At 40.0% G+C, this 13,581-nt stretch overlaps 1 protein-coding gene across 1 annotated transcript in view; it reads right to left on the reverse strand.

The window, feature by feature from the left end:
• The window catches only part of LOC141103528 (calcium-activated chloride channel regulator 1-like), a 100,191-nt gene extending 87,062 nt beyond the window's left edge, over positions 1-13,129 (reverse strand). The window contains exons 1-2 of the mRNA XM_073593209.1: positions 12,938-13,129; positions 10,013-10,150 (exon numbers count right to left, since the gene is read on the reverse strand). Coding sequence (XP_073449310.1) covers positions 10,013-10,150; positions 12,938-13,102 — 303 coding nt within the window. The 5' untranslated portion in view covers positions 13,103-13,129. The remainder of the gene's footprint in view (positions 1-10,012; positions 10,151-12,937) is intronic.
• Between the last annotated feature and the right edge of the window lie 452 nt (positions 13,130-13,581).

Genomic DNA, 13,581 nt, shown 5'->3' on the forward strand with positions numbered 1-13,581 from the left:
CCCTCCTTTTTGATTATCCCTTATGTGGAGTCCATGTACCGGAGGGAGTGCCTCCTCCCCATAGATGGAACAGAACGCCAACACCGATCGGACCAGAAAGAGCACAGTTCCAAAGGATTCATATAGGCACTTTTATTGTGTCATCAAGGTGAGAGTTCTGTCACATTTTGTTTATGCATCTTATTTATTTACTTTACTTGATTGATCAGCACTGAAGTCACGGTTTACTCACTTATGGACAATCACGCATATATATACTTTTATTAACTGTGGATTTATATTTTGTGGAATTTTATGATCTGTGCCTATCCTTTTATTTATTAGAATTGTTCACCTAGAGGTTTTGCGCGGAATCACACACACAATTGATTTTTATTGTGTATTTTTGTAGTCTTTAGGTAGTGAGTGGTGTTCACTATTTTTAGATTTTGCAGCATCACCCATACTTTTACACGTTTTAATTTTAGTAGCACAGAAGTCCATCCTAGGATCCCTTACACAAATAAATTAAATAGGATTGGTCCCAGGACAGAACCCTGGGGTTCTTTCCATCCCGGACCATTCAGAGTACTCCCCATTTATCACTACCCTCTGAACTACCCCCTGTAGCCATTTTTCAATCCATGTACTCACCATATGGTCCATGCCAACGGACCTCACTTTGTACAGTAAAAGTTTATAGGGAACTGTATCAAATGCTTTTGCAAAATCCAGATACACCACGTCTACGGGCCTTCCTTTATCCAGATGGCAGCTCACCTCCTCATAGAAGGTTAATAGATTGGTTTGGCTAGAATGATTCTTTATGAATCCATGCTGATTACTGCTAATGATACCATTGTCATTACTAAAATCTTGTACATAGTCCCTTATCATCCCCTCCAAGAGCTTGCATGCATATATTTGGTCCTTTTTAAATATTGGTGCTACACTGGCTTTTCTCCAATCAGCTGGTACCATTCCAGTCAGTAAACTGTTCGTAAAAATTAGGAACAATGATCTGGCAATTTTTTGACTGAGTTCCTTAAGGAACCTTGGGTGCAAGCCATCTGGTCCCGGTGACTTATTGATGTTAAGTTTTTCAAGTCTAATGCCCCGTACACACGGTCGGACATTGATCGGACATTCCAACAACAAAATCCTAGGATTTTTTCCAACGGGTGTTGGCTCAAACTTGTTTTGCGTACACACGGTCGCACAAAGTTGTCGGAATTTCCGATCGCCAAGAACGCGGTGACGTAAACCACATACGACGAGACTAGAAAAGGCCGGTTCAGAACCAAGCGCGGCACCCTTTGGGCTCCTTTTGCTAATCTCGTGTTAGTAAAAGTTTGGTGAGAGACGATTCGCGCTTTTTCAGACTCGTGGTTTTCAGATCGTTTTCTGCTGTTCAGTTTGTGCTTGTGGGTTTGTATCCGCTCTTCAGTGCGTGCAAGCAAGCTCCGTGTGACTTTTATTAGTCCTTGTGTTCTTGTTCGTTCATTACTGTTTTTCAGGTCGTTCTTCACAGGCCTTGCTGTTCTTCAGTACATTCTGTTACTTCGTTCTGAGCAGCCGACCGTTTTCTAGCCATGTTGCGTATACGTACTCCTCGTAGAGCTCGTGCTGTGCGGGGGGCTTGGTGTTGGGTTCCTGACCTTGACACAAGTCCAGTCCATGAACAGGGTGGGGAGGAGTTCATGGACCAAGAATTGGTTGCTTCAGCGTGACCAGTTCTGTCATATGCCTTTGCTCCATGAGATCCGTGAGAATAATCCTGATAATTTCAGGAACATTCTCCGGATGACGGACCCCGTATTTCACCGTTTGTTGGCTTTGCTAACCCCCTATATCAGCAGGCAGGATACTTGCATGAGGAAAGCCATCACTCCGGAGCAGAGGCTCATCGCCACCCTGCGGTACTTGGCGATGGGGAGAAGTCTGCAGGACTTGAAGTTCTCGTCAGGCATCTTCCCCCAGGCTCTGGGGATCATTATCCCAGAGACCTGTTCTACCATCATCCAGGTCCTGCAGAAGGACTATATTAAGGTAAGAATTGTATCCTTTAATATCACATTTTATTGTATTTAATGTTTGATAATATATTGTATTTCTTTCCTCATTCCCTAATTACCATGATTGTAATATGCTGTGAATGTCCCCTTTGTCCTCATTCATGCAGGATTTTTATGTAATTATTTTTTTTGTCCTTCATACGTATTTGCCTTCACTTACCTCCCCAGCATGCTCTCTTGCCCCTATATTCACCTCATGTAGTCACTTAACAATGTATTTTATCAGCTCCATAGTAGTGCTTTACCCCAAACACCCCTAAAATGTTTTGAAATGTGATTTGTAATTTCAATTCAGGCAGAGTGCCAGAGGCTTTTTTTAGGGGTCCCCAAATCATTTGGAACCCTCCCTCCCCCCAACTGCTAAGTCAGCTGATAACAATTCTCTATCTATCCTCAATCATCTATCTGCTGACTTTGCCAAACCCATACACACTATACCCACCTCTTTTGTGGTCAGATGTATGGATGAATTCCCCAAAGCATGTAGTGCAAGGGCCTGCCTGTATACTTTCAAATGTTAATGTTTAAAGTTTTTGTAAACTATTATTATCTTGATAGGTAATAGCAGAATGTCCAAATGTCCTCAAATGTGTACAGTGTGTATTTATATCTTTGTATTATGACACTTCTTACCTGTCCAGTGGGCTGCCAATAGTGTAACTAAGGAGGGGCTGTTCAAAGTAATACACATTATTTAGGCATTCATCTCTCAATGAAGTGGAAAGGGTTACCTGTCCAAGAGCCCAGGGGGGGGGGATATGATAGGTGTACCTTATACTTTGGTGTTTAAAAATTCCCATTAATAAATGTTATCTTGATGTTGGCCAAGAATGTTTGTGTCTAATCTGCTTTCCGTGTTTTAATGTGCAAAAAGACTAATTTTGTTTGTTTTCCTCAACAGTTTCCTTCCACACCACAGGAATGTCAGACTGTGGCCTCCCACTTTGCCCAGCGGTGGTACTTTCCTAACTGCAGAGGGGTAATTGATGGGAAACACGCCCACATCATCCCACCACCCAACTCAGGGTTGTACTATTATAATTATAAGGGGTTCAATAGTATTGTGATGTTGGCGGTGGTGTCGGCTACTTATGAGTTCCTGTATGTGGACGTGGAGAAGAATGGCCGGATGTCCGATGGTGGAGTCATCGCCCAGACAGAGTTCTACAGGCGCTCTACAGGCGTCTCCAGAATGGCAGCTTAGACTTGCCACCTCCAGAAGACAATGTGGAAGGACTCCCATTCGTCTTCGTTGCGGATGAAGCATTTGCACTGGGGGACCATCTTATGCGGCCATTCCCGAAGAGGACCCTCACCCCGGACCAGAGGGTTTTTAATTACCAGCTGGCCAGAGCCAGAAGAGTGGTGGAGAACACGTTTGGAATCATGGCCAGCCGGTTCCACCTATTTCTTACACCTATACACATGGCGGAGTACAAACTGAATCACATTATCCTGGCGTGCTGTGTTCTACACAACTTTTTACGGCAACATTCTGCCAACTATGCTGGCTCAGTTGGGCCTGAAGCCGGAATTCAAAATGAAACAACCCTGACGGCGCTTGAAAGTGGCCGTCCTGGCTTGCCCTCCCTGAGTGCCCGTGATGTCCAGCTAAGATACCTTGAATTCTTTGCGGGTAGGGGGGCTATCAATATGCCAGACAATGTGTGAAACCTTTATCAAATAAAAAAAAAATTAAGCAAATCTTTGGTGACATTTACTGTTTGTGTTTGTTTTAGCTGACCCTGACAGAAATGTGGTGAGTCCTGAAAATGGCGTGATTGTGTAACCTTATACAAAGCACTGTTGGGTGTTATTTACTAAAGGCAAAGACACTTTGCACTACAAGTGCACTTGAAACTGCACTTGCAATGCAAAGTGGATTTGCCCTTATGAAATAACACTCATTGTCACAGAAAGCAGCAATTAGAGCATCACCAAAGTGTTGTAGTGTTTGTTGTATAACAATTTTTGGGGTGGCATTAGAAAAAGTAGAAATGTCCATTTAAGATAAAACAGGCATGTTTCAAACCAACAAGAAAGACACAAATCTTGAACTTACAAAGTTCACATTTGGTAGAACTTGAAGGCAATATCAGACATGAGTATTTATAAACTGTGTTTGATATTGCGTTCAAATGGGGTGAAGTCACCCCAGGAAAAGCCAAATTTTGAAGATGCACACCAATTTACGAATGTCAACATGTGCTAGCTGCCATCACGGAGGATCAAGGGGCGTGTTTTGGGGGAGCAACCCCTTCCTCTCAGCTACTTTATTATTAAGGAAGGGGTTGCACCCCCAAAACACGTCCATTGTTCTCCAGTGATGGCAGATAGCACATGTTGACACACTGTGTGCCTCTTAAAAATTTGGCTTTTCTACAATTCGACCAAAAATTTTAAAATTGTAGCACACCATAAAAGAAAGGGATTTGGAGGGGTTTTAAACTCTCCCCAAAACATCAATGATGTTCTTATTTTTTTGAATAACATCATTTATGTTTTTCTTGATGTTTTCCAATGCAACATTACACCCCATGATCTCCCCAATCAGGATCTGTGCACTTTCCGAGGTGAAATGCCCTGGATCCACAACATCACGATCACCTAAAAAGATAGAAACCAAAAAACACCATGTATTATAAATATGCCGGCATCCATCTCTTACCTGAGCCTGTGGTCGCAGACACTCACCTGTTGTGGTGACAATTTCCACCACGTCTTCCTCCTCCTGCTCTGCTTGTCTTTGTGGGATTTCCCCTTCTTCCAGAGGTGGGGGGTCTCTGGTCTCCTCGGATGAGGGGTGTCCTCTGAGTCTTTTCTCCCCTATGTGAAAAAAAAAATGGTATACTTAGCACACAGATATTTGATGGCAGAACTATAAATATGAAACATTGCTTGGAAGTGGGGTACAATTGTCGATTTTGTCGAGTTCCAAGATGTAGAATTTTTTGGGTCCTTTGATAAACTTTAATACTTTACCTGTTTTGTACAAGCTTCACAGATGGACACCCCCCTTTAGTATACACTGGAGCACCTGTGTGGACCCCCTAATAAAAAGGGTGTTCTTGTGTCCCACACTAGTGCTCCAGCGTCCAGATGTGGAAACAGCTGCTGAGTGTCCTCTCCTTACACAGAATCTAGTTTGCATTTCATTCTAGTAACAAACCCATCTACACAACCAAATTATTTTCAGACAAGTAGGCACTAAAAAATGTGGTCAAATGCATATGGCCAAAACAATGGTGTTTTATAGGCCGAAATAAAAATGTTTGATACGAACGAATAATGTGCCCATGAACATGAAAGTTGCCATTTTAAACTGTACAACAGTTCAGAAAAGCACATGGATCAGCACGAACGCAATAAACACAAAAAGAATAGGAACACAGGACAACTACTTACTTTTTTGCAGCACTCTCCTGATCCTTCTGTACTGCTCATATTCTCTTAATTTCAGGTCCGACCACCGCTTCCTGAGCTGATCTTTCGATCGTCGTACCCCGAAATTCCGGTGCAGACTTTTGACCACTTTTGCCATGATCTTGGCCTTTCTGACATTGGGGTAAGGTCCATACTTTCCATCATAGTCAGCCCTCTTCAGGATGTCGACCATCTCCAACATCTCCCCAAAGGACATATTTAATGCCTTAAATCGTCTCCTTCTGGATCCAGACGTTTCCGGCTCCGGGCTTTCCTCCCCCTCCTCCTCCTTGCTATAATTAGCACGCACCTGCTGTGTCTCCGCCATGTGCTCTTCCCCCACTGCGCCAAACGAAAAGGGGAGGGGAATAGACTAGAAAGAACGTCAGGGGCGGGCGGAGTTACACGCATGAGCAGTGTGTATAAAGCGTAACACGCGTGCGTAGTACATACGATCTGTGAGCGGAGGAAGGAGTATAGGAGGCGCCGATCGTGATAACGAAGGTAAGATCTAAACTTGGGCCTATACTGCTTCTAGATTGAGGCCTATATTGTAACAAGATTAGGAGAGTTTTGCCTGACATTAGGGTTTATCTTGTGTTGTGTCTTGCAGATAAAATGGATGGCTTCAATGACCACAACTTCCTCCCCCTGTTCATAGACAAGTACAGGGAGCTGCCCTGTCTGTGGCAGGTGAAACATCCACATTACAACAATAAACAAAAGAGGCAGGCAGCGCTGGAGAAACTGCTGGAGTTGGTGACGCCGGTGGTCCCCACAGCAACCATCCCTTATTTAAAAACCAAAATTGGTGACCTGAGGAGCACTTATCTAAGGGAGCGCAAGATAGTCACAGATTCCCAGAGATCCGGAGCTGCAGCAGATGACCTTTATGTCCCCAGGCTGTGGTACCATGAGAGACTTCGTTTTCTGTCAGACCACACTGAAGTCAGGGAATCCCTCTCAACCCTTCCTTCCACTCTTCCTTCCACCCCAGCTGAGGCTTCCGATGTCCAACCTGGGACTTCCAGCCAGGAAGAAGTGGAGGAGCCCAGATGGAGTCAGGTATAGCATTGTTCTACAGATTTCTTGTCAATAAATAAATGATCTTTACTAGATGTTATTATTGATCACTAATTGCTGATTTAATAAAGTGTTTTACATATCAATAGACAGTAGTGGGCAAAAATATTTGGGACAAGAATGAAAAATGCAGGGCTCAGAATAATCATCAGTTATATTTGTTAACATTCAATTTGCAACAGTCATGAGGTGACAATTGTGTGTGATTGATGAATAAAAAACGAAAACTATGTCCCTTTTTCATACACAGGAAGACCTCAGCCAGGAGGAGGCGGCTGTGGAATGTGGCAGCCAGGAGGAGGAGGGGCTAAGTTGCAGCCAGGAGGAGGCGGGGCTAAGTTGCAGCCAGGAGAAGCCTGGGACCAGTCGCAGCCTGACAGAATCGCAGGTTCCTCCCCTCCGCCTTCCATACAAAAGAGCAAGGAAGGCAACTCACATGCAGGATTCAGCACTCAGCATTCAGGAGGCTTCTGTGTCCCTCAGAGCCTTACCCACTCCTGAAGAGCCCTTTGCCTGCATGGCTGCCACCAAACTGAAGGGAGGAGGGTCAACGCCTCATGTGTGAGAAACTTATTTATAAAGTCGTAACTAAGGGGGTGAGTGGCGAAATCACATCCAAGACCGACGTGATTGAGTTGGACCATCCTCCTCCTCCTCCTGCTGCGACAACTCCACCACCAGAGCCACAGCGTGGAAGGAAGCGTGGAAGGAAGACCAGAGAGTGATGACCCTGGGTTCAGTCTGGTCTGGCCAAAGATGCAGCCTCTTGTATGACCACAGCCTGGGGACACAGATGTCATCTGCTGCTTTCATGATCTCTGTGACTTCTGGACCAGACTGCACTCCCTTAGATATGGACTCCTCAGGCCACCAATTTTGCATTAAAATAATTGATGTGTGCCCTGGGGGTAAAAGGCTTCAACAATTTCAGCTGTTTCTCCAGCGTTGCCTCCCTCTTTGTTTGGTTGTGAGCCCTTAATAAAGGCATTTTTGGTTCAATTATACTCGCCTATGTGTGTTTTCCTTAAAAAAAAAAACAGTTTGTTTGTGAGGATTCAGGTACATTTCAAATATACAATGTGAAATTAACAAGAGACACCAACACCAAACAACCTCCTTGAGATTAAATAATACAAGATATCAATGGTGTTGTGGTAACTTGACACACAAAACACACACAAAAATATTCTTTATTAAAAAGCACACAACATTTTTAAACAAAAACAGCCTTGAAAAAAAATTTTTTACAATTAAAAACAAACAAAAAAAAATTGGTCAGATGTGACAAATCAAAATATATTGAGGGAATCCCGATAAATAATAAAGAAAGAAGTTTTTGAGAAGTCTGTGTGAATATAAGCAGCAAAACTACTTCATTCTTCTCACATTATAAGAAGAGAGTGCGCTGTATTCAATTATTTTTTTACATTGCAGCGTGACGAAAGTGCTGTATCCATTCCGAATTTTACCAGACCGAGCTGTTCCGTCTCGGAATTTCTTCTGAGCATGCGTGGCACTTTGTGCGTCGGAACTGGCCACACACGGTCGGAATTGACGCGATCGGATTTTGTTGTCGGAAAATTTTATAGCCTGCTCTCAAACTTTGTGTGTCGGAAAATCTGATGGAAAATGTCAGATGGAGCCCACACACGGTCGGAATGTCCGACAACACGCTCCGATCGGACATTTTCCATCGGAAAATCCGACCGTGTGTACAGGGCATAATTCTAATTCTGTCCTCTGTTAGCCATGAGGGTGCATCCTGTGATATGTCATGAGGATAATGATTGCAGTTTTGATTACTGTAGCCCCCCCGATTCCCTCATATAGACTGAGGAGAAGAATATATTCAATACCTTTGCCATCTCTCTATCCTTAGTAACCAGATTCCTTTCATCATTCTTTATGGGACCAATATAATCTGACCTGCCTTTCTTACTATTTATGTACTTCAAGAATTTCTCTGGATTTTTTTTTACTCTCCTCCACTATGTGCCTTTCGTGTTTTATCTTAGCCGCCCTGATTGCACCCTTACATTTCTTGTTGCATTCTTTGTAAAACTGGAATACTGATGATGATCCCTTAGCCTTGTACTTTTTAAGGCCTTCTCCTTTGCTTTTATATGCATTTTTACGATGCATTTTTACATTTTATTTTAAGCCACTCAAGACTTTTATTAGCCCTTTTAAATTAATTTCCCATTGGGATGCACTGGCTAATGCCCCTATTTAATATGCTCTTAAAGCATACCTATTTTTCCTCCGTGTTCTTTGATCCTAAAATTTTATTCCAATTATTATCTTTTAGCAAGGATCATAGTTTAGGGAAGTGGGCTCTTTTGAAATTCAGTTTTTTTGTACTCCCCTTATATTTGCTATTTGTGTGATTCATATTAAAACAAATTGACCTGTGATCACTGTTTCCTAAACTGCCCCGTATTTCCACATCCGTGGTCAGGTCTGTATTGTTTGTAGTCAGTACGTCTAGTAACGCTTTGTTTCTAGTTTGTGTATTTACCATCTGACCCATTAAACTGTCCTGCAAGACATTTAGGAACTGGAGAGCCTTAGATGAATGTGCGGTTCCTTCCACCCAGTCTATGTCTGGATAATTACAATCCCCCATTATAATAACATTTCCCATTCTTGCCGCTAATCCAAATTGTGATTAGAGGTCTACCTCCACCTCCTTCCTCTGGTTTGGGGGCCTATAGCATACTCCCAGTATTACTTTCCCCTTAGTTTCCTCCCTTTGTAGCTCTACCCATAAGGATTCCACCTCCTCCCTTGCTCCCTTAGTGATGTCATCTCTCACATTCACTTGTACATCATTTTTGATATACAGGCATACCCTTCCCCCTTTTTTGCCCTCTCTATCCCTGCGATATAGGGAATACCCTTGAATGGTTGCCCAGGTCACAATGCAATGATGGGCAGTGATGAGGCTGCATTAATAGGCACTGGTGAGGCTGTGGGGCACTGATAAAGTTGTTGTTAATATTTATTTTTGTAACTTAATTCTGCATAAAACATTTAAGTGTAATTTCATGGGATAATTTATGATGGCGTGTTTTGGGGTGGGGCAGGGTTGGGGTTGAGTGGGGCAACTGGTGGCGAGTAACCCTTGAGGCCTGTAGGAGTGCAGCCGACTTGTTTGTTCATTTCATGTAGGGAGCGTTGATGAGCTCCTTCGGTCGACACCTGAAACCATAGAGATGGGTTGATTGTGGACTTTGAGCAGCAGTTTCCTTTGGAAACTAAAATGATCTCTCGTTTGGGCAATGATTTTGCACAGAGTACATTTTGGAGCCCTTCTTATATAGCAGTAAGTAATGCCAATGAGTACAACCAACAAAAAAATACCATAAATGAAGCACTCAAGCCTATTAAATCACAAATGTATGTATAACAATTTCATCTTTGTTAAAACCGAAAAATTTGTAATTTCTTACCTTATCATATGTTTCTGTTCTTACTTTTGTATAACTTTTCTTTGGCCATGTAAATGGTATTAGAATTTTTACACTCCGTATGAACAGCCTGTTTTGTGTTGCTCTGAATAAATAACTTGATGCTTCTTTAACCATACTCTTGAAAAAACACAAAAGTACAAATATATTGTTGTCAATGGAAATAAAATCCCACAGTGCAAACTAGTAATTAAATATTATATTGATATAGAGTGGGGAATGGGTTGCTAGATATTTCAAAATGCCACTTGAGGTGGTTGATTGCTGTGATTTTCCAAATACATTTTATCAATACACTAGATCTGTGATGACACTATAAATTAGAACTGGACTATGAACAGGTGTTTTATTTATTTAAAGACTATCCAAACAAAATAGAGAAAATGATTCACATTTCCACCAATAAAACAAAGCATACTGATTGCCCAATATTAAGCTCAGTTAGTCATGGTGGTTTTAAAAAAATAATGTTTAAGGGTTACAGAGGGTCATGTTAATTACAAGGAAATTTACTCCTAACAATTTGATTCCAGAGAACAGAGGTACATATGAATCTGGATTGAGTGTCTATTTGTTTAGCTATAAAACTTGATAACATTGGCGTTCTAGATAAAAATTCCACCTGTGATGCCAAGGCTGATGTGCTTACGAAGGACCATAAAGAGGCAATTTGACTGGGTGAGGCCAAACAATTGAGCTACTCAACTGTTTTGTGTCCTGAAATATGTTTATATGTTTATAAACTGTAATCTATTGGATTATGACAGTAAAAAAAGACCTTCTATTTTCTTCTGTAATGCAATACTATTCACCACAGATCAAAAAGATCCAAACTGATTGAAGTACCTGTGATTCAGAGATCAGCAGCAGTACAGTCAATTGACAAATATGTTTTCCACCTTATAAACACAGCCATTACTCTGTGCATATTACCAATTCTCCTCATCATTCCCCCAGGCGGTGATTCTTGGCACCAGTTACAATAATCAAATTCTCCAATCTGACACTTTTCAGAGTAGTGGTGAAACTACCAGGGTCACAAAAGTCGCACTTGCGACTGGGTCTTGGTGCTCCACCACCGTGGGGGGTCCCAAGACGGCAGGAAGGGGGGAATACATTTGAATACTAAAGAATAGAATATAATAGAAAAGAAAATAACAATAGAAATAAAATAATAATAGAATATAATGTGTAAAAAAAGTGCAGCGCTAAAATTTTTTGTGCCAGCAGCAGATATATTAAAAAAAGAAGGTAATATCCACGCTTGGTAAAAAAACATCATGCAGCAGATGAACCCTATAATCCAGATATAAGGTATAAAATAAATGTGTAAAAAAGCGCTGCACTTTTTTTACACATTTATTTTATACCTTATTTCTGGGTTATAGTGTTCAGCTGCTGCATGCTGTTTTTTTACCAAGCGCAGATATTACCTTCTTTTTTTTAATCTCTTTTATTTGATATATTACATCTGCTGCTGGCACAAAAAATTTTTTTAGCGCTGCACTTTTTTTACACATTTATTTTATACCTTATATCTGGGTTATAGTGTTCAGCTACTGCATGCTGTTTTTTACCAAGCGCAGATATTACCTTCTTTTTTTTTAATAGAATATAATGGAATATAAAGAATATAACCATCTTCCAAAATTTGAATTTCTAATAGAATAAAATTGATTTTGAATGAAATTTGAATGGAATTTAAATTCTAATCGATTTGAGTTTTCCAAATTCAGTCGAATTAAGTTCAGTTCGAACGAATTGGGAAAATTCAAATCGATTCCAATTCGAATAAAATATGTGACTTCTGAAAACGAGTTAAACAAGTTTAATAAAACTAATTTATGAAAATAACAAATCGAAACAAAACACATTTTTTAGTTATGCACATGTCTAGTGTGAAAGGGCCCCAGGACCGATGAAAAGGGCCCTGGGAATGTGGGAAAGGTTCTAGTTACACCTCTGTTTCAGATTCTGTGTTTTGCAATTTATTCTAGCAAATTCTTGGTGAGATTATAACAAACACTAAATTTTCCATAACATTGTACAACCTTTGGATGTCCAGCACCAAGCCTGTGTGTTGAAAATGTGAATTGTGTTTGTAGCAATTTGTAGAATATTTCAATTTTTTTACGCATAAAATATTTCTGTTAGAAATTTGAATTAGAATCAACATTTCTTTCTACAGAAAGCCTAATTTACAAGTAAGACAACTATATTTAGACTTTATTGTCTGTATGTCATCACAAATACTAAGTCATTTCTAAGCGAGTCTTTGCTGCATTTTCTGATCCTGAATTTTAAAAAAATCCCAGTTAAAGTAAATTTGCAAAACTTCTCCACCAATAGATAAATTAGTCGCATAGAAATAAAATAGTTAGATAAAGACAGAGGAGGATGGCCCCTCAAAAGCAGTATGTCTTTGCTGTGTACACTTCACTTTGCTCATTAATTGGAATCTTCATTCTTCTTTATAAGCAATCAAGTAAGTCTCAATATTTAATATTTGTAATAGCTCTGAACCTGTTACACAATACAAACTTCTCTAAAAACCCACTTTTGTATGATTATAAAATCATGTAGCTCAGTAATCGATTTTCATGTTGCGAACAGACATGAAAACTATTGGCCCATGCTACTCTACAGGTTGGTAATATTTTTTTCACATACTGTAATATGATATAGTTAAGCATCCTTTTTTAATTCTGTTCCATGTGTGTACATGATTTTCCATGATCAAATTTAAGTAATGATGTGGAAGCAAAGAAATAAAAAAAGTTACTAATACTAAATATATGCTAATAACCATTTTAAAAAGAACTATGAATTATACATGATAGAATGAGAGATAGATAGACAGATAGATGCAAATACTACAAAGCCACTTTATTAAAAAAAATAAGTTACCTTTATATTGTCAATTATTTTTGCATTTTCACCGACTCCAGGATTAATTGCAAAGACGATATCTTCATAGCCTCCATTGGTAAGTTTTACCGTGGAGCCACTTCCGAAGGAAAGCGCCTGAGATAGTAAAAGCAAAAATAAAATCTTGCAGAGTGTCATATTCATCAGCTACTCACAGCTTCTGCTCAAGTAAGTATTTTTATAGCCTATATATAATTGATGCTATTAGGCAACCTGTGTGGACTTTAACACCGGATTCAAATTTTTTGTCTTATCTTTTTTTCTTTGCAGTACAGAAAATAATACATTACCCATACTTAGACACAGACAAGTGTTGTAATAAGGAAATAACAAAGGTAATGCAAGAAATGATTTATCAGTTTTATTGAGTAAGCCATATATATTATATACTGTATATATATATATATATATATATATATATATATATATATATATATATATATATATATATAACGTACTTTTTTTTTGGTAAGAATAGGTAAGGGTTATAAACACCGTCTGGTTGTTTTATTGATGTCCCTGTTTGCAAGATTCATCCTCTATACTTGACCTGATGACCATTGTCTCCAGGGTTGGAATTAAGGGTGAATCTAAAAATTTGGGGTGTTACTGGAACAGGAATA

This window comes from Aquarana catesbeiana, linkage group LG07 (genome assembly GCF_042186555.1).
Source record: "Aquarana catesbeiana isolate 2022-GZ linkage group LG07, ASM4218655v1, whole genome shotgun sequence".
In the NCBI taxonomy this organism is placed as follows: domain Eukaryota; kingdom Metazoa; phylum Chordata; class Amphibia; order Anura; family Ranidae; genus Aquarana; species Aquarana catesbeiana.